Source organism: Sebastes umbrosus, chromosome 9 (assembly GCF_015220745.1).
Source record: "Sebastes umbrosus isolate fSebUmb1 chromosome 9, fSebUmb1.pri, whole genome shotgun sequence".
NCBI classification, from domain to species: domain Eukaryota; kingdom Metazoa; phylum Chordata; class Actinopteri; order Perciformes; family Sebastidae; genus Sebastes; species Sebastes umbrosus.
In genome coordinates, this window is record NC_051277.1 from 26,528,012 (window position 1) to 26,553,202 (window position 25,191).

Genomic DNA, 25,191 nt, shown 5'->3' on the forward strand with positions numbered 1-25,191 from the left:
GGGGGTCTGGGGGTCGCACCCCCATATGAATTTGAGTTTCAGAGACTTTTTTCCTGCATTCTGGTGACTTTTAAAGAATGCAAATAACAAAATAATAACTACACCGCAACAGCATTTTTGTTAAATATGCATACTTTTAATGTTTGTACAGTTATGTCCTTCTATATCAATCATACTGTATGTAGGTTGGCTACAGAACTTAATTGGACATCTTATAATAAACCCTGTGTTTTGTTGACATTGGCGTTACTTCTTCATTGTTGCACTGCTGTGCTGTATGTGTAATGACACTCACAATAGGTGCAAAAGCAACCATTTTTTCCTTTTCTTCTGACATGATCATGGCAAAATACAGAAATGGTAATAAAATATTTTTATTACGCCGTATAAGGAAATATTTAATGTTTTATATTTTATATAGGCTATGCATTAACAAATATATACTCATTTTGTTTGCCAAAAAAAGTCATATTTAGGGTCAATAGAACCCAGATGGGTGTAACTCCCTGTTAGTCTTACAGTATGAACAAACTGTTATAAAACTCCAAAAATAGAAATACAAATGGACTTATTTGGAATTTGGGAGGGCAGTGCTGAACACCAATCACAGATATAGGGAATATGAAAAGTAGGGCTGGAACTAACGATTATTTTCATTGTTGAATAATCTGAGGATTATTTTCTCAATTAATCGATTAGTTGTTCGGTCTATAAAATGTCAGAAAATGGTGAAAAATTTGGATAAGTGTTTCCCAAAGCCCAAGATGACGTCTTCAAATGTCTTGTTTGTCCACAACTCAAATATATTCAGTTTACTGTCATAGAGGAGTAAAGAAACCAGATAATATTCACATTTAAGAAGCTGGAATCAGAGAATTTGGGCATTTTTTTCTTAAAAAATTACTCAAACCGATTTAACGATTATCAAAATAGTCTGCAATTAATTTGATAGTTGACAACTAATCGATTAATTGTTGCAGCTCTAATGAAAAGTCCTCGTTCATAAAATTAGGAAACGGTATCACGATAGTAAAACAAAGATTATGTATGTTTTCGAGCTGTCTCCACCCTCCAGGACCTGAAACAGAACATTAGGTCCAATCCATGTTCTACATTAATGTGGAAATGTAGCATTTACTGTACATGTAATTTGGTACTTTACCATCAGTCACTTGATAAAGCACTGTACTACCAGCTCACTTAATAAAACCAGCAATTAATCTGCAACCGAGTAGCCGTGGGCACCATGGGAACGTGTAAACCAAACTACCTCTTAACTGGCCAGGATGAATTGTCCTCTGGCTGACTGGTGGATTGATTTCCAGTCTAAGTAATGGTTTGGAGCTACCTGATGTGCAGGGCGTCCAGCTCAGACTGAGTCCTCGGCGGAGGAGGTGCACAGCTGGGCTGCTCTGCTTCAGATTTGGAGGAGGGTGGGGGGGGTTAAATATTTCTCTTGGCCTGCTATGATGATTCAGGCAGATAAAATGCTTGATGGCCTCGGTGGAGGGTGTGTGATTAAAGATTTATGCACGGAGAGAGATGTAGGGCTCAGTGGTCGGGGATTCATGCACCCATGGATAGGAGATTAATACAGGATATGCCTTTCTGCTGTTTGATATGAATCATTTTGTGATTCATTACACTCTTCCTTGTACACGGAACATTTAGCATTATTTGGTAAACCACTTTGAGTCTGGTGGGAGTGAGGTGTGATGATCGCATGCTGAGAATGGATGGAAAACTGTTTACCTGGAGCACTTCCCCGTGCTGACATGACACTTATAACACCCAATTAACATTTGCAGCTGGCTGTGATTCAGCCACATGAGAGGGATCTGCATTTACATACTGAATCAGAATGCACGCAACAGGCTCCAGCCAGCAGAGCACAAACTGTGTTCTGCAAAATAGGATTGTTCCTCTATCCCACAAAACGTCTGAATTCCTCACGTCTCAAAAGTCCAGTCACTTTTCTCACGACGCGCTCCTTCCTCATCCGAGGCAGAATCACTGACATTTAATTATCCCTGTGGATAATTGCACCTTTTACAGATTTGTTTCCAGGGTGCTCACAATTCATATCACACCACTAATCTATATTCTGTGACAATGTGGCCGAGGAAAAGCTGCCAAGAGACCAGCTTGAACATGACTATTAATTAACACTCATAAAGGGAGAGTGCTGATCTTTTCCTTTGTGTACAAAACCCAGGGCCGGCTTCAGGCATAGGCCATATAGGCGGTCGCCTAGGGCGCCACCTTCTGGGGGGCACTGGTCACCCTCTAAAAAAATAATCATATATATATATATATATATATATTTTTTTTTTTTATATGCAGGTGGGCGCCCTTCCTCATTTTCTGCATAGAGGTAACAAATGAACAAATAAATAAATAAATAAAGATATACACTTCTCCCCCTGTAACTCTCTGGCTCGCACTTTTTCATCTGCCCGCACAGGCTATATATTTTTTAATAATAACATAGAACTAATAATTTATTGTAATGATGAATAATATCAACCTTATTGTGTCTTCATATTGACAGAATAAGAAACCAACAAGATAAGATTTGTGGTCTTTTTATTTACTTATAGCCTAATAACATCGGACACTCTCTGTCCACACACCATTAAATATGCACTTCTGTTACGCCAAGTACACCACGTACCTATCAGCTGTGCAGTCAAGATCAGACTAGAGACGAAACCACTTAAAAAATGGGTGAGTAGTACTTGCTCTCTTCCGACATTTGTGTTTTTTAAACAGAAAACACAGGTTTTATACTGCAATATTTACTAAAAATGCCATACAATACAGCCAACAGTAGCCTCAGTAAACTTTCAGGCTTCTGCTGATCTCCTTCCAGCCTGCTGCCACGTTATTTAGTTTAGTTTGTAATGAAATGAGGAGGTATCGTATCAGATAACTCCTCATTTCACCTCCACCAATCAGCCCTTCCTCGTCCGTTGGAATAAGGAATAAAAAGAAACAGGGCGTCTGGCAAAAAAAGCTCAAACTCGCATGCTGCACAGCGCTTCGTCGCTTGCAGCCAGTTAGTTCATTCCAATAGAAAACAATGCAATCAAACTGATTTTTGTCACTGACGCTCGCTCAAGTCCCATTCTGTTTGGAGGGTGTAATACGGCTACACACATCCGAATAAATTAGACCTCTCTGCGTTGTACACATTACATTCCCTCTAGATTTATTTTGCAAACCCCCAACCTTAAAGTTCAAACTGCGCCTATGTCTGCCCGGCTGCACTTTTTTGTTAATAAAAGTGTAAATTGTAGTGAAACTGACTGAACACTTTTAAGCCAACAATATCAGGGACCAATTGGTTCTTTATATTATAATAAATACAGTTATTTATAAGAAAATAAAAACCTTGATTTTTGTCTTACAACCATTGGTTTAGGTTTAGGTTTAAGGGGCTCCAAATCAGAATTTCTCCCAGGGCACCAAAAGGGTTAGAGCTGGCCCTGACAAAACCCCTCAAACTTCACCCACATAACAAATACCTGCTGCTACTATCTGCTTCCAATCTCCACAAGCACTGACCACATCAAAGTTGAGTTACTTGGCTTGAATCAATAGTGGAGCTGATCAATTCTGTGAGGTTGTTATTTAACAGTTAACTGGTGGCTTATATAACTCAACCTGCATTTTTAACAACATACTTAACTGGCCAATAGATTTTTCTCTTTTTTTTTCAGGGCAGGTTGGTAAATCCTCAGCCAGAGTGATGGAGAGTGTGTGGGTTGGCTCTCACTGCTGATGCTAGAGAAGTCAGCAGCATTGGAACTGGGAGTTAAAAAAAACCCTGGATGACGTTAGAGAACTGTTGTAATGGTGATGTCCTCTGAAACTGACAGTGGAATTGAATCTGACTGTTTACAGTCAGAGCTGGAATCTCTCAATCAATCAGGATAGTAAATAATGTGGGATATAGGGAACACACGAACACACTGTTTTTAAAGTCACATGCATTGAAATTCATGGATTTGGTCAAATTTAAAACCGCAATAATAATGTTCAAAGCAAGACATAATTCACTTCCGGGCAATATTCAAAAAATGTTTTGTGACAGGGAGAGGGGTTATAATTTAAGAAGAAAATTTAATTTGAAAAAGCATTGTGTTCGTACAACAAAGAAGAGTGTGTGTATTTCAGTCTGTGATGTGGATTTGTGGAATGGGTTAGGTGATGGGTTGAAGCGGAGCACAAATATAAATCACTTTAAAAAGCTATACAACAAAAGATATTTTTGGGAGGTATATGGTGGAGGAAGAGTTGTGATAAGGGTTGTGTTAAGGGTTGGTTTATATCTACCTTTTAACCCCGGATGGATATGTGGGTTGTAAATAAACTTGGGATGCTGTTCATATATTGAATTTGGGATGTAAATAAATCTGGGATAGTTTATATATTATATTATATTATCATTCTATGATATATGAGTAATTAGAGGAGAAGTGAGAAAGGGGTATAGGGAAACATAAGTTTTACTTCTACCTACTCCTTTTCGGACACTATTACTCTTGTTTTGTTTGTTATTATTTTGCATCTGTTTTTATTTATTTTTATGTTCGAAATAAAGTAATTCATTCATTCATTCATCTATTTTAAACAATCAAAAGATGTGCGTAAAACCAAATGGAGCTATACATGCACAAGCTTGAAGCTGATGAGTGAGTTACCTGACACCGGTGTTTCGGGGACCCACTTGGAGCCCGGATGCAGAGACTGGAACACGGTGCGCACCTCCTGGCAGGTCGGCACCTGTCCTCCTGGCAGCGAGGAGAACATCTGGAGGAGGAAGGCGCACAGAAAGAGCGCACTGTGGAGCGACGCACCAAGCATGGCAGGCAGGAGAGCAGCACTTCTAAAGCCAAAACCGGGCAGAGCAGAGCCAAGAAAACAAGCGGAGGTCAACTTCAACACATTAAAAGTTACAGGAGCATCCCTTGCGTGTTTGCACTGATGATGATGATGATGATGAGGTGATGCTGCAGCATCCGGCTCTGCATCCTCCAGCTCCTTCTTCTCGTGTCCGTCCGCCTCTGGAGATGCTGAGCCTCTTGGCGAAGCTATACTCCGATGCTGAGAACTTCTGAGTCCCTCTTCACTTGCGGCTCTGACTCTCAGCTCTCTGGTTGCACGCACAGATGGACGTGCATGTGCGCGCTCCTCTCCAAAAGAAAAAAGCGCGCGCCGCAGCGTGAACCTGCGCGTGTATGGAGATCTCCTCTCTCTCCTCTCTGGTGTGATAGTAGAGATGTGAGCTGATACATTGGCTCTATCTGCAGGAGTGGAGATAGTAGGAGGGGAGGGATGCGGTGCACGAGCTGTTGTCACGTTAGATCAATGTGTTATGGGATGCAATTAGAGCACAGTATACCTGAAACCAGGGGATGCACATGTATTACAATGAAAATGAGACGGATGTGATATGAAAATGAGCTGTTTATTATTCAAACCAAGTGGAGAAAGTGAACATCAACAACAGAAAAAGGTGAACATTAACCACCTCCTCTTATCTTTAATAAATACATAAATCTAATTCAATAACATTACCTAAAGGCATTTTATTTATACACTGATTAGTCCTTCACCTTCTCATCTTGAGTGGACTGTTCTTCTACTTCCACTCAGCTCCAAAGAGCCAATACAAGTTGAAATGGTTCCACCTAGTGGTCAGTGTGAGACACCAAAGAGGCCAACATTTCTAACTTTTTCTTTTTTGTAAGAGATAGATAGATTTTATTGGTCCCCGAAGGGAAATTGAGGTGTTATAGCAGCAATATACATACATCACAAAAACGTGCATCACACACAAATGACACGAGGTAAGTACAGAAAATACTGTATTTACAAATCTCTATATACATACCAACTATTCTACTTTAAACTACATAAAAAAAAATACAAAATAATATAAACAAAAATAATAATAATAATAACAGTAACTATAAGTAGTAGTATTTTATAGATTTATAGATTTTTACATGAACATTGTCACATTTGGTCAACAAATCAAATGACTGCTATATGTAAAATAATAATAATAATAATAATAATATTAATATAAAAATAAATGATCTACAAAATCATAATAAAATATAAAAAGAAACAAATCTAATACATATTCCTACATTAATCTGCACCATGATCTGATCTAATTTACAAGCAGCCAATTAAAGCAGCAGTAGACTAAATTGGAAATATGATTTAAAAAAAAGTTATTTTTATAAAACGGTCACTATATCCTGACAGTAGTGCATGAGACAGGTAATCTAAACAAAATCATGTGCCTCTGTGTCCTCCAGTGCTCCTAATGGCATCTGCAAGATTTCACAGACAACCAATCAGAGCTGAGCTGGAGCCTTGCCATCTCTGAGCAGCTGTCAATCACTCGCGAGCTCCGATCAAACGGTCAAACTAGGCAGCGCTGATCAAATATGAATCAATATTCTGTTACTGTAATGCCTATTTCTCACCTCAAATGTTTTCAGAAACATCTTGTAGTGTACTGTTTAGCTGTAAAATGAGAAAGTTTGTGACCCGGCAGCCATGTTGAGATCTCTTGAGGAAATACCAAGCACCACCCACCAGCCGGAGCACAGCCAATAGGAACGCTCTCTCTCTGAAATGACCTGTGATTGGCCAAAGTCTGCCGTCACGGGCTAGATTTTCTTAAAGCTTGAAAACAGAGCCATGAGGAGGTGCAGAAGTCTACTTTTCTCTCAGAACACTTGAATTACAATATGTTGAAAGGTTATTATGGCATTTTTGCCCAATGGTGCCAAAAAGTTTCTGCCTACTGAAGCTTTAATGATGTATTAGAAGTAGTCTCCCTACTTCGCCACATGTTACTCAGTCCTGTCCTTCAGGCTGAAAGAAATTTGTTTGTATGATGCCACTTTTGCCAACTCTGTGAACCACTCCTGAAAAGAGGGCTCACCCTGATTCCTCCAGTTTCTCATAACAATTTTCTTTCCCACCATTATACTGGTCTGAATAAATTATGTGGCTCCACAGTGAGATTGCATTAGTGGATCACTGAGAACAGCCTTGGGCAGAGCTCAATGTTGGTAGTTCTGAATCATGGGTCACATCTATAGTAACAACTCGTACACAAATTAGTAGATAAACGTGTAGCTGTTCACAACATCTGGCGGATTGCAGATGGATACTGTGCAATTTCTTTTATTATGTCTAGTATTGAAATTGTGAAGTCATCCACCTGAAAACAGCGAGACAAGCAGCGGTGTCAAAGACCCTTAATGTTAAGATGCCTGTAGAGTCTAACATGACTGCAACAAGAGGGGAAAAAAATAACAGTTGCTCTCTTGTGCCTGCGGTGAATATGATTTTTTAGTCTTTCAAGTGTTCATCAAAGCTTGGAACAACAGAAAACCAAAAAAAAAACAACAACACTGTATCTCTTTCTTTTGGCTGCGCGTCTGAGAAACAGAGAGCTTTGCATGGATTTGCACAGCAGAGACTGGCAGAAGAGCTGACAGCAAACCAACAAAACTCGCTGTAAACCCACATGAGTTCCACCTTCAAGTGTAAACAGGCTGCCTGGCACATGAGGGAAGGTGACCGGCAATACCTGAAGTGCTCAAACTGCAGTAGATCAGTGTGTACTACCTGCACTGTGAGCACTTTGGAACTGCAAAGTCGACAACACGTTCAGCACAAGAGTCAGAAAGTCAATGAAGATGTCTGAGGGTACGATCCGTGCACAAACACACTGGAAAATGGGATATTTCTGCAACACTTTATTTTCTTATTCTTTAAGATTTTTAAGACGAATCTGCTCTTTCTGTCCGTCCATTATCAGTGAAGCTTTCTATGGGTTAAACCTGCAAACATGTTGGCTCTAGCTGTTAGGAACAAATCGATCTAAAAGGAAAGACAGGAGGCAGTTGTTGTGAGATACAGTTGTTTTCAGGGCAAATGTTGTGAAAAATATTGGAGATCCTGAAAAAGAACAAGCCCTCCAGCCAGAAGGAGCAACTAGGGCAGTAGATACTGAACTACTTCACTAACTACACTAGATGCACCTTAGCTGGAGGACCATACAGAGGCAAGGGAAGTCAGATTGATGTACTGGATTAATTCCAACTCCTCCAGGCAACACGCTTCCAGTCTGGACCGTCTGAAACAGAACAAAACCAATTGATAGTGATGTAGACAGATATTTAAACCGATCCACTCATTATAGGAGAATGAATACATGCCATATGAAGAGGTTTGCCTTTTGTGCAGTGTGGGTAACTCATTAAAACCTGTACAAGCAGGGCTGTATTAGAAACTTTGAAAAATTCTTCCAAAAAAAACTTTTGAAAAGCAGAATAATTATATAATAACTTGCAATGATCGGAGACCACATCATTACATCATTGCAAACAAAGACATCAAAATGTAGGCCTAAGTACAAGTACATGAAATATGTACTTAGACCAGAATATTTTTGGCATCATTGGGCAAAAATTCCATAATAACCTTTCAGCATATTGTAATTCAAGTGTTCTGAGAGAAAACCAGACTTCTGCACCTCCTCATGGCTGATATTCAACTTTTTATGAGTTCATAGATACAAAGTAGTTGATTGTGCTCCTTGTAGTTTCTGATAAAGCCATTTTTCTTAAATCACACTATATGTATCTAGTATTTGGGCACATGTGACTACTGTTTTTTTCCTAAAAAATAATACAGTTATAATCCTTGATATTTTCATGAAATCAACTCCCATTTTTGATTTTGCATATTTTCTGCAATAGTCATTCAATGTATTTACATTCAACCTCTCTGTAGAGCAGTCTTTATTGGTGGTGGCGGAGTCCGCCACTCCCGTGCTGGATTCAGATTGAGAACCTAAGCATCACGGTTTCACAGGAAACGTAATATTTCAATATTTGTCATTATTTTGTGTTGTTAATTGATTTCCAATAATAAATACATTTGTATTAAGCAAGCATATTTGCCCACTCGCATGTTGATAACAGTATTAAATACTTGACAAATCTCTCTTTAAGGTACATTTTGAACATATACAAAATGCCCGATTAATTTGCAATTAATCGTGATCAACTATTGACAATCATTTGATTAATCGCGATTAAATATTTTAATTAATTGGCAGTCCTACCTAAAATATAATAAAATATATAAAAAAAAACAGTAGTCCCATCATGTGCCCAAATACTAGATATAATATGATAAAAAAAAACTTACTTTTCAGCAAACGGTTTGGTGTGCTCAGGCAGGCCCAGAGAAATTAATCATTTCAGCTGTGGGCACAAATAAATAAATAAATAAATAAAATATTGAAACATTGTTGGAAAATATAATTCCCTTAAAACTCTTCAATCAATTCTAATTATAGTCTATTGTATAGTATCACAGGTTTCACTGGCTGTTTAGGATAAAGACATTGATTTCCTGCAAAGCACACACGTGGGGGGAGTTTATACTTCTAAAATAGGAGCACAAAAAAGTTAATACACATTTGATTCTCTGAGCTATTACTATCTTATAGTGTAGACTATATATGACTGAGCTATAATGAGTTTATAGATATGCTCTGTCTGCAGCTTTAACAAAGTGGCGCCAACAGAGTCTTGTGATGCCACGATGATCATGATGATGATGATGATGAACGTGTCAGTTCAATTAAAAAATGACCTCAATCACATCCGCGTTTATTCAGTTACGTAACTACTACTAAAGAGCAGCTGGTGAGCAGCGGGTGGACGGATTTGTGACTCTTTGCGGATTAATAAAATAGATCCTGGATGAGCGCAATGTGCCTGCACACCTAAACAAAGAGTTGCGCAAATCAACTTTTAGTAAACAAAAGTTATTGTGACTCCATCAGAATAAAAGCACACATTCAATTTGAGCACTTAAGTTATCTTAAAACATGCATTATATACATTAAGTGTGGTGCACACTTTGTGTTAAAAACATGCTCTATTTCTCTTAAAAAGGAATCTGCAGTCCGATTATGAGGAAAAACCAAAAACACTTTTTCAGGTCATTCAAACTTTTTTAAAAACACACTCCTGAAGCAGCACAATGACCACGTGCGTAAAAATGTGTGTTGGAATAAAGAGGAAACAAGCTGCAGACATCCTACCTTTTTGCTTTGCGTTGAGCTTTCTTTATTCTACTGAGTGGGTATTTGCTCCCTATCCTGCAGAAAAAAACTCCCCAATATTGTTCCAGTACCTTACACCCGCAGATGTTGCACCCTCCTGCAGCCCTCTTTGCGGCAAACAAAAAGTTCTGTCACGCGTGAAATTGTGAGAGCATCTTTTTTGTTGTTTTTCTCTTTGTGGGGGTGGGGAGATGGAGATGGAGAGAGGAGCTCTTTGCGGATGTAGTCCTTTAAATCCGCTCACAAACATGGGATCCTTCGCTGTTTTTTTTTACGCACCAAATGGAGACTTTTCTTCTGCTCTTCTGGTGCGCCAAACTTTTTCCTGCAAACTCTTCAAAGTTTTTGCGCACCACACTGCGGATATAGTTTTATGAACCCATCTCGCTCATCCATTGCGCGCTTTGCTGGTCAAAGGAGCCCAGGAGGCTCGTGACCTTTAACCCCTGTAAACCCTGCCCCCACAGAGGCTCGTCTTCTGCTCTCTGTCTGCAGGAGAGAAACATCCCCCCACCATCCAGCCTCATGTGCACACTAATAATCACTCAATAACTATGTTTTTGCACAAATGTCATATTAAATCACTATTTCCTCATTCACATCATCTCTTACTAGAAGGCAGGAAAAGGGTATTCAATATAGGCTCTATATACCTACACAAATATACTATGAACTGTGCTTATCTTTGACGTGTTAAAATCTATTATTGCTTGGTACTTTTTCCTCATTCGCCCACCATATAGAGAGCCAAGAAGTTTTCTAAAGAAGTTTCCTGAGATCCTAAAAGAACAACGTTGATGAAGCAGCCTTTCTGCAGCATGGTGGCTCTTCCTCCACTGTGGGAACCAGCAGTGTTGCCTCACTTGCCTCCTTCTTCCCCGGGGTGAACTTTAACCTACTTCCACCATACTGCATTCTCTCTGTGCCTCTATAGGCTGCAGTTTAAAGGGGAAAAAAAATAAATTGCAGCTGCCCCCATTTTGACTTTATTCTTTTCACCCAGTATGTCAGATCTCGTGAACGTCTGCCAGTGATAAGAGGAAGAAGGTTAATTATGGTCACATTTTGGAGCAGTAAACTTAGGGTTAGTTCATGCGTGGAGGATCATTTTGCATTACATTTTTTAAAAGATGGTTCTGCTGGAGGAATAATCATTTTTGGTTCAAGTAAGTTTTGCAGGACTTATATTGACCTCCACACAAGACAATAGAGTGGCAGCCTATTGAGCCTCATGGTGGATACCTCCTGGTAGGATGGAATGTGTCCCAGTGTTTTGAACTGGGCTTACTACTGGGAGGAGGGGTTATTTTTAGCTTTATTCATTTGCATCACTGGATAAATACGTTTGACAAGACGTAAGCGGCGGCGGACTTTGTTCAGAATAATATTCTGGAGATAAAAGTGCATTTCAGTGTATACAAATTAGGGCTGTCAATCAATTAAAATATTTAATCGCGATTAATTGCAAATTAATCACACATTTTTTTTAGCAAGTGTTCAGTAAACTGAGATGGTGAACATTGTCAACCGATTAGACCATTATCAGGCCATTACATAGGCGTTATCAGTGATTATAATAGATGTGGGTCAGTAGGGCCCTGCTACACCCAATAGTAGGTTTTGTGATTAATCGCACGATTGTCCATAGTTAATCACAATTAATCGCACATTTTTATATGTTCAAAATGTACCTTAAAGGGAGATTTGTCAAGTATTTAATACTCTTATCAACATTGGAGTGGGCAAATATGCTTGCTTTATGTAAATTATGTATATATTTATTATTTGAAACCAATTAACAACACAAAACAATGACAAATATTGTCCAGAAACCCTCACAGGTACTGCATTTAGCATAAAAAATATGCTCAAATCATAACATGGCAAACTGCAGCCCAACAGGCAACAACAGCTGTCAGTGTGTCAGTGTGCTGACTTGACTATGACTTGCCCCAAAACTGCATGTGATTATCATAAAGTGGGCATGTCTGTAAAGGGGAGACTCGTGGGTACCCATAGAACCCATTTTCATTCACATATCTTGAGGTCAGAGGTCAAGGGACCCCTTTGAAAATGGTCATGCCAGTTTTTCTTTGCCAAAATTTAGTGTGACTTCGTAGCATTATTTAGCTCTCTTCCCGACAAGCTAGCATGACATGCTGGGTACTGGCATTTCTAGTTTCACATGATATCAGTATCTTGAAAACTGAGCCCGCTACAAACTCCGAAAGAGAGAAGAGCGGCTGGGCCCGCCGGCGGGTCGTCAGAGTTTTAAGAGGGACTAGTATTTGATTCATCATTTAAGTCTATAAAATGTCAGAATATTTGCAAAAAAATAGTGGCCACCAGAATTTCCCAGGTGAGGTCTACAAATTGTTTGTTTTTATCCAACTAACCCCAAAGTGTTCATTAAGGGGACCTTTAAGACTATTTTGTTACATTTACTGCTCCCTAAGGCAAGAATGACCTTCCATGCTCAACAATATTCAAATGTAAAGCATGTAAAACGGAGAAAACCTTTTTTTACGATTAATTTAATATTATAAACTGTTATCCTGTTGATCCACTAATCGTTCCAGTACTAGGCCATAGTTAGTTCCTACAGTTGCATCATAGAGAGCATCTTGACCAGCTGCATCACTGTGTGGTTTATGGAAACAGCACCGCCATGGACCGCAGACGCCTGCAGAGAAGATAATCAGGGCGGCCCTACCATCTCTGCAGGACATCTACCACCGCAGAAGAGCCTGCAAAATAATCAAGATAATAAAGAGAACAAATAATAAATAAATAAAATAATTATAATATAGTAATAATAAGTATATAAATAATAATACAAATTCCACCCATTCTCAACACAGGTTTTTCACCCTCGTGCCCTCTAGTAGGACGAACAGAAGTGTGAAATGCAGGACAACCAGAATTTAGCAGATATGTTTCTATTATTCTGTATAATGTATATTGTACATAGTATTCTTTCTTTAACTATTGGCTTGTCTGTATTTCTTATTTGTCGTGTTTCCTTTTAAACGGCATCCAGAGTGGAAGGCAAAGGTAGAATTTGATTCTACATGGAAACTTGTTTTTAACTGTGCATATAACAATAAACCCTTTGACTTAAACCTGCAGTAGGCAGAATGTTTTTGGCATCATTGGGCAAAAATTCCCTAATAACCTTTCAGCATATTGTAATTCAAGTGTTCTGAGAGAAAACTAGACTTCTGCACCTCCTCATGGCTCTGTTTTCAGGCTTTAAAAACTCTAGCCCGTGACGGGAGACTTTGGCCAATCACAGGTCATTTCAGAGAGAGAGAGCGTTCCCATTGGCTGTTCATTCTATTATAATCTGGTTTCTTCAGTTCACACCAAACCTCAATGGGTGATATCTAAGATCAATTAAAAATTCTTAGGTTACAAATGTATACATTTGCATAGATAAACTATACAAATAAACTAATAAACTGAATCCCAGGCTATTCCCAGGGAACGCACACCAACAGAGGTGTTTTCACCTGGCTGGTTGAACCTCGGATTAGGTGGATGTTAGGTGGAGCTATGCTGATAATTGAGTGTGGTCATCGAACTACATGTAACAATCAGAATGTCTCGCCCTAACAGATGTACCACAGTCTGTACACACCCACACAGTAATGAAAAGGTCTAATCAAGTACATCAAGTGAGAACACCTCTGTGGGTGGACCCTACTGCGCCACTCATGACGGGCAGTAGTGTGTCCACTAAACTGCTGAAGCCGTAAAATATAAAAAACATAAAAAAAATTAATTGCCATAAAGTTTTATTTTCATGAATGCTTTCACACTTTTATAAAGTTATGTACACATAATTCGCTCCCATGGTAAATAAGGAAAATATCCAGAGTGGGGAAAGAGAAGGGAAAAAGAAGGCAACAGAGTAAAAAAAAAAAAAAAAAGAAAAAAGTAAAGCACAACAAATATTGAAACAGAGAACTCTAAATCATGAAATATATATAGTATTGATCTTAAGGAATTTTTGTTGACGTCTACATAATATTGCCAGTGATTTATATACTCATAATTAGAGGTAGGGTTATAGAATCATGAAATGCTTTGTTGGTACAACTAATACATATTGGGCCAATTGTTGCCAACAGCTCCTCCTGGTGGGAAGACTGTGTAGAGCATGTCCTTCCCAAATTGATGTCACAACTGGACTTTTAAGAAAGACACCCAATTAAAAAAAAAATATTCTGGATTATTTCTTTTTACACACAGCAGTCAGATAATCTTGGGTATTATTACAGCAAAAGTTTGTCAGCAAGCTGTAAATTTGTGCTCATGGATATTAATAATGACTTGTGTGTTTGTGGGGGGGGTAAGTCCAACGCATTAATATAGTTTTGAAAAATTGTGTTTCACATTAAATAATCACAAAGGAGTTGAAAAGTTGTCAGGATTTTTTAAGCAACTGAACCATGGTGACATGACGTGGCAGGACTTCAGTCTATTTGTGCGTTATGTTCCACATTCACAGCAGAGTTCCCAAATTATATATGGATCCGTAAAAAGCCTGATGATGACCATCTGGTGCAGTGTACCAAATAGTGAAGAAAAGCTAATTAACCACAACTAAAAAACTCGTCTGAGTGTAGTCTATTAAAATATATATTTACACTCACAGTAGAGCATAATGCTGTTGGTGATAGCGCTACACTACACTAGATGTGGATCTGAGAAATTAACGAGTAATGCATTTGGGACTTGAAATGTACATTTTTTACCCTTTTCATATCAACTTTGGTTTAAAAAGGTCTGGAATTTTACATAATCATTACGATCCATTAAATGTCTTTAAATAAGGCAACGTTCATTACAAGGTACCACACTGCAATTCATTATGAATTAACGTCGGTGTGGCACCACCCAATGAAATATTTAAGTTTAAAAATCTGGTTTTCCATTGTGAAAACCAGGTTCGCAGTCCCTGTTCAAGTGTGAACATATATATCAAGTTCAGGCATGCATACAAACCACTGTTGAGTATTTTAAACTGTCAAATAAAACACCTTGTCTAGGAAGGAAAGGAAAGAGAACACAGCATTTGCAAACTCAAATCCCATGAGGTATAGTCTAGAGGACTGTGCGCACAGACAACGGATTTCTTGAAATCCCTAATATGCCATTTTAGTGACAAAAGCAGAAGTAAGGCAACTGTTTCAACAGAAGTCTTTCTAAGAAATAGAACTAATCAGTGATGCACGCGAGGAACTCAAACAAATTCAGTGCTCGTCATCCAAACAAACTTGGTTTCAAAGTGCATGTGGTTGTTTTGACATCTGATAGGATGTGCTTTCTGATGCATCGCAGGCATGTTACAGTGTATTCTATTGAAACGGATTATTATTATAATCAGATCAGAAAAGAAGACATGACATTTAAGGTCGTATGTCTTACTGTAGCATCTGCCACCTCTTTTTGTATTGTTTGGTGTTAAAGTAACTGTATGGATGAGAGTTATTGTTTCCATGAGATTAAAGGGATAGTTCAGGTGTTTTGAAGTGGGGCTGTCTGTACTTTGGTGAATCCGAACCAACCAAAAGCACACAATAACACATACAAAGTAACAGGAGGTACCGCACAGAAGCAAAGCAATGTACTGCTGTGGACGGGGCCAGCAGCAGACACTTTTAGACACTTAAAAGAAAGGCTCTCCCAAAAAAAAATCAATATCTGTTTAAGTGTACGCTATATTTACAATATTTTCACCACCTTACCTTGCCGTCGTACAGCCCTTTCTGACGGGGAACTGAAGCCGTTGTATCAATCTATGTTCTCTCCAAAGCCACCAGACTCCATTGAAAAAACCTGTAATTTGACCTTGCAGAACACAGGTGTTGCTGGTCTACCGCTGCCTCAATCGGGTAGTTTGTTTGTGTTATTGTGTGACTTTGGTGAATCTGAATTCACCAAAGTCACACAATAACACATACAAAGTAACCAATCAAGGCAGCGATAGACAAGCAACACCCGTGTTTCGCGGAGTAAAATTACTGTCTTTTTCCAATGGAGTCTGGTTGCTTTGGCGAGAGCATAGTAACGGCTTCAGTTTCCCGTCAGAAGCAGACTGTATAGCTGTGTCACGGCAAGGTAAAGCGGTGAAAATATTCTACACGTAGCGTACACTTAAACTGATCTTTTAGGTGGCTAAAATACGTTTTGCCGCTGGCCCCGTTCACAGCAATACATCGCTTTGCTTCTGTGCGGTAACTCCTATCTGTTTCTCCAAGCTGGGGGCGTGCCGACCATCATCTACTGTAAGTGATACACTGACTATAGATAATTACCTCATACAACCCCACTTCAAAACACCTGAACTATCCCTTTAATGTGATCTAGATCATTTTAGCAAAGTATTCCCGTCAAATAAAACGTCCATTACATACAGTCTGCCAAATTCTTAAATCCAGTGTAACAGATGTTCAACATGTGTCAAACATGAAAACAAAATGAGTGAAACTCCTGATGAAAGTTAATATGAAGTCTCGTCAGCATGTCCACTAACTTTTAACAACACATCATGCTCTCATATGAATATAATAGATTAAGTGTAACATACGTATGATGCATCTTCATGGGCAACACCTTCTTGTAAACTGCAATATTATTTATTGTGTTACGCAGTGCGTATGTTGTAAAGGAGAAATGCCCAATATGGCATACATCAAATAGTTTACAAACCCCATGAATCATTGTTTTAAAATGAATCGTTTCTATCTGTGTACTCAGTACGCGAGGATGAGATGGAGTGCTCCCAGTAAGATCAATTGGTATATCCTGGCTGTCCATGTTAGCGTTGGAATGGATGGGCTGGTACCCTGCAGCATTATCTGATGCCATGTTTCTATTTCAGTCATGTAAGCGCTGAGCGCAGCCTAAAAAAAAAAAAAAAAAAAATCACAGCACAATTAATTGATTCCTCTATGGTTTTGATTTCCTCTTCCTGTGCCAGCTAATGCATCGGCGAGTACAGGATCTGCAGGATCATTTGTGACCTCTGTAAGCTCACAAAGCCGACATTAAATCACCAAAAATTACTATGTGCTGACCGGGCAAATATTGGTGCCTTCAAATGGGATCGTGTTTACCGTGTTCACGAGATGAGTCCTTATAAAGCCCTCCTCTTGTGGCATTCACAACCTCGTAAGTGGAAAGATCCTGAAAGCTCAGAGTTCACGAGCTGTGACGTGTTTGTTGACGTTGTCAGAAATTTTTCGGTAGATAATAAGTTAATATATTGTAATTTTAGTTGTATATTGTTTTCTTCGTAATTTTATAATATGTCTGAGGAAAATGTCAATATGCCTTTGAATTTAGTGCATTATGTTACCCACTTGCTAAATTGTGAGCCTCTGTGGCTTCTAGACGCCGACAGTAACGTTAATATTGTTGTTGCTTAGCAGCGGTGTTCTGACGATTTAACCACTTGAACGCCGAGAATATGTGTACACGACTTCCCATGTTGTAAATACAAGCTCACGCGATTCATTTGAAGGCACCATATGATCCACGTGTCTCTCTGCCAAAGCCGTATTTCTAAAGAGCATTTAAGTTCCCTGTACAACACAACAGCTCACAATAAGGCAATAAACCAAACCTATGCAATTAGTTAGACTAAACAATGTTCAGAGAGAGGGGTTACTGTGTGTTTTAAACTGTTTACCATGAAGATACATTAGAAAAATAATATGTTTTACTTCTCAGCTTCTCAATCTCTAAAATACAGACACGTTTCTGAGAGAGACTTTCAAGAACACACGCTGGCTGTGAATGGGGTGACATTTCTGTCGTTCTAAGGTCTCTGCCAGCAACAATGTGTGTGGAAAGGTAACAGTTTAAGGTCCAACATTACAAGAACGGACTAAATGCATTTCATTATCACTAAAGAAGAAGCACTATGGTTTAAATAACAGTTCTTGGCCCACTCAGGTTGCTGGATGGAAATCACCTCCACATCCACACTAAAAAAAAAAAAAAAAACAGAAAGTGAAGGAAGTACTTTTTTTTCCTATATTTTGTGGTTAATATTAAATTTTAATGAAGCATGTCTTTTAGACTCTCTCTCTTAGCCCGCCGCAGCTCCAGCCACCACCTGTACATCTACCACCTGATGGAGCAGTCGTCCCTGCCGCCTTAAGCATCCTCCGCTGCTGTGGGCCTCTTCAGGTCCCGGATCTGCTTAATCAGATAGTTCTTCTCGTCGCAGAACTGCTCGTCCTCCGCTCTGTCGGTCTGGAAGTGGCTCAGGAACTCCACCAGTTTGGCCTGGTTCTTCAGCAGGATGTCCAGCACGGGCTGAGTCTTGTTGGGGTTTGCAACAAATACCTTTAACAAAGAGGAGAGAGATGATTTACAATTCAATCCAAACTTTTCTTAAAACCCCTTAATAACTCTAATGGCCCGCCGGCGGGCCTGGCCGCAATTCTGTCTTTCAGAGATTGTAGCGGGCTCAGTTAGCAGAAGATACTAATGTTTCATGTGAAACCAGAAAACCTCAGGAATATACATAAGGAAAATAGATATTGGTACCCACCATGTCATGCTATCATGTTGGAAAGAATGCTAAATAACGCTATGAAGTTAGGCTAAATTTTGGCGAGGAAAAACTAGCAAGGCAATATTCAAAAAGGGTCCCTTGACCTCTGACCTCAAGATATGTGAATGAAAATGGGTTCTATGGGTACCCACGAGTCTCCCTTTTACAGACATGCCCACTTTATGATAACCCCATGCAGTTTGGGGCAAAAACCATGCAGTTTTTTGAATGCAGTATAAATGTGTTATTTTTGCCTATTCTAAAATGGTGTATTTGAATATTTCTGCATACTGGGGTCCCTAAACAGTCTTGGAATTGCATAAATTGGGTATCACTGCAAAGCTGAGACTCTTGTGGATCCAATGAGCCCAATTGTTTTCATGTGACGATGTTAGCGCCCATAGTAGCCATTTCATTGTAGTGAGACCATTTGTTGAAAAATGGCCTCACTGTTTAAAATGACCTGTGGTGACCTCTAGGATAATCACAGCCTCATGAAACTTTACAGCCACAAACTAAAGACCTAGAGCATTCAGAGGATGGATGGCTTTCCTAGGTAGATTGACAATGAGGGGGTTTCTGAGCAATTTCCAGAACAGAAGTGCTCGCCACCCAACACCGAAAAATGCAATTCTTGCAGAAATCTCCAAATGTCAAAAGTTTTTGATACCAAATCACAGCATGGCTTTTTCTATGGTGTTCCTCAAGGTCTTGGTGTCTTAATGTGGTATTTTGGAAGGATTATTGATAATTTTTTATCATTTCTTGAGTGGCAAAAAATGGTTAAATTTAGCCCCAAATCTGTGTAACAAAAGGTATCGACCCAAAAATTGCTGAGACATAATAGAGCGTGGAAATGGCCATCATATACTTCCATCATAATGTTCTAAACCATTATACACTTTCACAATTTATGTTAATTAATTAATTCATTCATTTATATTTCTTATTAATGACTACAACAACTTGACACACAGTGCTGAGCTGCATCTCAAACTAATTTTCAGGTTCCCAGCTTTCAGATGATGAGATCATGTTTTATGTGCACACCTTGAACACATGGAACGCTTCGAACTGGATGTTTCGGCTGTTGTCTCTTAGCAAGTTCATCATCAGCTTCAAGTTCTCCGCCCGACTGATGTATTTTGTCATGACAGTGAAGTTGTGTCTATCCAGGAGAAGTTCCCCAAGGAGCTGAAAAGTAGTATGCAATTACAACAATTCAGTAGGATCTTGTTTAAGTCAGTAAGTAAGGGAGCATATGCCAGTAACACTTGAATCTGAAGCTCAAAAATTAATTTTGATTTGACGGAGCAGTGGAGCTTCTACCTTCAAAGACTGTCGTTTGGTGACGTAGTTCTCAGAGTGCAGGAGCTTTTCGTATTCTGTAAACACCTGGGAGACATTTTACAAGTATATTAATAGGCACAGCATGGGCATTCTTTTGATTAAAGATCAAAACCCACACTAGAAAGCTCACCCTGTCATAATTGTTCTCCAGGAAATCCGCACACATAAGCTTGTGTCTTGTGAGGAGATCCTGAGAGGGAGCAGAAGAGAAAAAGATATTAGATAAGAACTGTTGGTATGAGGATGCAGGAAACAGAAACAAAATGCGGCAGCGCACCTTGAATGAGGCGAAAGCGTCTGAGGCAATGTCAAAGGTTGAGAGCTCCACATAACGGAAGAAGCAGTAGAAGTCTTCAGAAAAGAGCACCGTCCGTGCTAAGGGCTCGTGACGCAGGCATTCTCTCAGCATCATTCCACAGTTCAGAGCCACTTCTGCACTCTCATATCTGTACAGGTTAATACATGTCAGGCCCGGGTCAAGTCATTTGACTCATCAGAATTCAATACAGGCCAGTTACAAAACAAACGCTGTAGATGTAACACAAACAAAACAGCAAATAATCAAAGTCAATCCATCCTAAACACTTTCAACACTGTTAATGCGGCATTGAACTTGTATTTGTACTGATGAACATTACACTTCTAGGCCTTATTTGCCATAGTGAGGTGTTTTTGATGTGCCTGAAGATAGCTGGCGAAGTAGAGTGCTACAGCAATGAGTCCTAAAACCTGGAAATGAGTTATCATATAAAGCTCTGCTGGTTCCCTCCTCTGGAAGTCAATAGTTTGTTTGAATAGTTTTTAGTGAGATGCCTGAAATAAGGTCTGTGGTTAACACAAGCTGAAGAGATTTTAACGTTTTGTTCTACGACATAAAAAAGGTCAGTAAATATCCCACTCGTGAATTTTGAAGCCGTTATGTGTCTTAAGGAAGGCGGTTCCTAACAAGTGACAAATGAGACTACTAAACATCATCACTTTGACTCGTCCTCCTTTACAGCCTTGTTGTGTATACTCACGCCCATGCGACCGTGGTGTAGTTCATTTATAGCCTAAGTTAGCTTTATACTTATGCTGAATGCATTCACGCTTCAAAAATCATAAAAGTGGTGTTCATTTAGCTTGCTGAACAAAACGTGTAATTATCATAAATGTGTGTTTGCCACAGAGCTTATTTTCTGCAATAATCCAAAACCCAAAGGAAAAATCCCGTTGGCTTTTTGCTGAGGGAACCCAGGGCGATGCTAACTTCCTGGTTGGCCTACAAAAATATGTCATAGACGATTCAGCGTGCATCTAAAGGGAATCTATTAGCGGAGGAAATCATCTTACACATCAGTGTTAAATGTCAGGTTTTGATGTCCATCTCTGACAACCAAACTGGATGGTCCTCTTTAGAGACATGACATTTGGAACAAAGTTAAAATATAAGTGGCAAAGATAGCATTTGATCCGCTAACATTAGCCTCAATCGTCTATAATGCAATGCAGTCGTAAGACACGTCGCTCTTCGAGTAGGCAGGATGACTCAGTTGTTTTTTTGTTTTTTTAGAGCTGTAAAACCAGCACAGCTATCACTCTCTTCATCAACATGTGTTACCCACAGGTGAATGCAACATGTTCGCGCTCGTTCCTCTGGGAGTTGTTGAAACACATACTGTGTAATGTAGAAAATCACGAGGCATGTTGGGGTAAAGTGATTTCAGCAAAATCGTTTGAAAAAGCACCTAAAACTAAACAATTTGGCTACAGTTTAAAAGTATCTAAGGTTTGACTTATATGTACTGTACATCTAAAGCACTCACATCAAAACATGTATCAAACGCTGAGTTCCTGTAGCCTAAAAAAAGATGAACTTACCCTTTCAGAAGCATGAAGAGGATCTGTTGTTGCGTAGAGATGTATTCTACCGTGGGTGTACGGGTGCCAATCTGACGTCTCACTATATTGCTGAACAAATGAACCACATCCTTCTTCCCCTATAAAAAAAAACACCCAAAAGCACAATAATGGCTGACTGGGTGCAGATGATATGCAAAGCCATGTTTTACTTTGGGCATCGATGTTCAAATCAGGCATAGAGTGGGAGCATCGCTGTTGGATCAATACTTTTTACACAGAAGTAAAGTAAAAGTACATTTCGCCCCCACCTCAAAATCAATCCTCTGCAGGTTTGCAATGAGAGCAATGAGGAGGTTGGTGTTGTACAGCTCCTGTGCAAGCTGAGCCACTGCTTCAGTTTGAGGCTCCTTGTCACCTGTTCCACTGAGCACCTCCTTCAGTGAGGCCAGGTTTTTGGACACCTCCTCTGCGACCTTAATCATGGGGAAATAGTTAATGACTAAGACTTATCAAGTTTAAGAATAAGACACAATTTCAAAATATGAGACAGACCTTTTCACACTTTTTGCTGTCTCCAGCATCCATCTTCTCCATGTATGCCACATTCTCCTTCAAACTCCTCACTATGTCAGCTGGACTCTTCTGAGACTTCCCAAAAGGAAAAGGCATGATGACTGAAGACTGAAGTAATCCAAAGCCCCAAAATGAATGCCCTGATGGAATAAAACACCAGTTTCGAATAAAAGCAAGTCAACTTCCTGTACTTGTACCTCTTTGCATCAGGAAATGGCTGAAAAAAACTCCCACCTGAAGAAAAAGCAACAACACAGCTACTGAAAGTCAACACTCAGAAACACTCAAACTAGAGAGTTACAGTGTTAAAGAGCATGACAGCGAGCACAGCTATAGCTAACAGTGCTAACACTAGTTTACACAGATAACACGGGTAGATTAGCTCTAAAGTAACACTTCTACCATGTTGGAGGTTAGTTTCTGCAAGTTAACAGTCGAGTAACACAAGAAACGAGGATATATAACAGGAGGAAACAAGGCGGCAACAATGTCAATGTTACAGCAGCAAAGTTGAGCTAGCTGGTGACCTAGTTAGCTGTAGCAAAGAAACAAGCAAACCAGCGTCAGCCAGTGCGTGGAAAACACATAACACACTGCTGAAACGTCCACTTCATGCTGTCAAAGACTCACCGAGAGAAGTGTGGTTGTGAAGCTGAAGGAGGCTAAAGGTTAGCTAGCAGGATAGCCTAGTTGTATTTCTTTTAAAGGCTACTTTGAAGTGTCTTTAAGGTTATCTGAAGCTATCCAAACGTGGTGTAATCGTAGCTACAAGTTGCTCGAACAGACGACCTTCATAGCTGTGCTGTTTCATGTATAAATGTGTCTACTCGTGACCGTGTGTCTGCCTAGGAGTAGAGAGAGAGAGTAGCTGGGCTGAGCCTGTCTGACAACTTCATTTCCCTGTTCTCTCTTCTGGTGAAACTCTCGTCCTCTCCTCCGCATCCCGGGGACACTGGGCGGGCTTGTTTTGCTTTACACGATGACTGACACTAGTGTTGGCCAATCACTTTAAGTGAGAAGTCTGATCCGATGGAGGTGCGCATGTTTCAGTGTGAGCACATTTCAGTGTGAGCGGATAGATTAGAGAGTACACGGGAAGCCCCGCCTGCCGGACCGCCCCTGTGACAGTAATCAAGTGCACCCTAAATTCTAGAGAAAAGATAATGCAATGAGATTTAGTTCAGAAGTATTTTTTTTTTTTTATTGAAGATAATTAATTTACAAACATTTAGGCATTGTAATCTAAAATCAATACTTCTATCATACAAGGCACAATTGGATAGGAAAGATAACTTAAATTATAAAAAAAATAATATAATAACAAAAATAAAAGAGGTGGTAGAAAATAATTAAAGTAACAAAAAAAGACAGCCTAAATTCTCGAGAAAAGATATGGCAATGAGATTTAGTTCAGATGAGACAGCCCTTTTTTATCTTATGTTTGTATGGAATTTAACTTTCATAAACAATTGTAGAATAAAAAAAAGGATTATCACTTGTAAAACACTGGAGAATATGTATACCTATTAGCATCAGGTTTATTAGTAGTAATTCTCTTTATCAAGTCTTCAACATCAATTCAGCATATGCATTGTATTGTATAATACAATACATTGTATTGTATTATATATATATATATATATACGTATATTGTATAATGTATATATGATTTGCTAATTCATAGAAGTCACAAGAATATTTAATATCCAATACATCCCTCTCTGACATGCATTCAACCATATTTGATGAAAACATAAAATGTTTATCAACGTTTTATCCTGCAGTAGGCAGAATATTTTTGGCTTCATTGGGCAAAAATTCCATAATAACCTTTCAACATATTAATTAATAATTAATTTACAAACATTAAGGCATTGTAATCTAAGCTCAATACTTCTAATATACAAGGCACAATTGGATAGGGAAGATAACTTAAATTATAAAAAAATTATATAATAAAAATTAAAGAGGGTAGAAAATAATTAAGGGAACAAAAAAAGAAATGCATAAATAAATAAATAAATAAATAACAAGATTGCACTCTTCCATAGTATTTAGTTCAGAAATATTGAGGCTTTGAGACAGCCCTTTTTTATCTTATGTGTGTATGGAATTTAACTTTTGTAAACAATTGTCGACTAAAAAAAAGGATTATCACTTGTAAAACACTCGAGAATATTTATAACCATTAGCATTAGGTTTATTAGTAGTCATTGTCTTTGTCAAGTCTTCAACATCAATTCAGCATATGTATTGTATTTTATAATACAATACATTTTATTGTATTATATATATATTTTATATATATATATATATTAACAATGTTTTGCTTGTTATACAATATATATATATATATATATATAAAATATAATATTTATTGTATAATGTATATATGATTTGCTAATTCACAGAAGTCACAAGAATATTCAATATCCAATACATCCCTCTCTGAAATACAATCGACCATATTTGATGAAAACATCAAATGTTTATCAACGTTTTATCCTGCAGTTGGCAGAATATTTCTGTCATCATTGGGCAAAAATTCCATAATAACCTTTCAGCATATTGTAATTCAAGTGTTCTGAGAGAAAACCAGACTTCTGCACCTCCTCATGGCTCTGTTTTCAGGCTTTAGAAAATCTAGCCCATGACGGGAGATTTTTACTAATCACAG

General features: G+C 38.8%; 2 protein-coding genes and 2 long non-coding RNA genes across 5 annotated transcripts in view; all 4 read right to left on the reverse strand.

Moving 5' to 3' along the window:
- Positions 1 to 5,266, reverse strand: part of gpc3 (glypican 3) — a 127,425-nt gene extending 122,159 nt beyond the window's left edge. The window contains exon 1 of one of the 2 annotated variants that reach the window (XM_037780886.1): positions 4,707 to 5,264. In XM_037780886.1, coding sequence (XP_037636814.1) covers positions 4,707 to 4,869 — 163 coding nt within the window. In that variant the 5' untranslated portion in view covers positions 4,870 to 5,264. Of the gene's footprint in view, positions 1 to 4,706 lie in introns of both variants that reach the window. The other variant, XM_037780888.1, reaches the window with a different exon arrangement.
- Positions 5,267 to 7,781: 2,515 nt separating this feature from the next.
- On the reverse strand, positions 7,782 to 10,588 carry LOC119494824. Its single transcript, XR_005208305.1, has 4 exons — positions 10,157 to 10,588; positions 9,253 to 9,308; positions 8,079 to 8,173; positions 7,782 to 7,917 (listed from the first exon to the last, which is right to left on the reverse strand). It is a non-coding gene; the product is annotated as an uncharacterized LOC119494824 (long non-coding RNA).
- A 3,369-nt stretch (positions 10,589 to 13,957) lies between these two features.
- On the reverse strand, positions 13,958 to 17,463 carry LOC119494795. The gene is made up of 2 exons (XR_005208299.1): positions 16,133 to 17,463; positions 13,958 to 15,925 (listed from the first exon to the last, which is right to left on the reverse strand). It is a non-coding gene; the product is annotated as an uncharacterized LOC119494795 (long non-coding RNA).
- Positions 17,464 to 17,857: 394 nt separating this feature from the next.
- cab39l1 (calcium binding protein 39, like 1) lies at positions 17,858 to 23,485 on the reverse strand. Its single transcript, XM_037781211.1, has 9 exons — positions 23,145 to 23,485; positions 22,494 to 22,654; positions 22,250 to 22,414; positions 21,960 to 22,078; positions 20,377 to 20,545; positions 20,230 to 20,289; positions 20,079 to 20,144; positions 19,800 to 19,943; positions 17,858 to 18,538 (listed from the first exon to the last, which is right to left on the reverse strand). Exons 2-9 carry the CDS (start codon positions 22,608 to 22,610, stop codon positions 18,347 to 18,349), a joined length of 1,032 nt encoding a protein of 343 aa, XP_037637139.1. The 5' UTR covers positions 22,611 to 22,654; positions 23,145 to 23,485; the 3' UTR covers positions 17,858 to 18,346.
- Between the last annotated feature and the right edge of the window lie 1,706 nt (positions 23,486 to 25,191).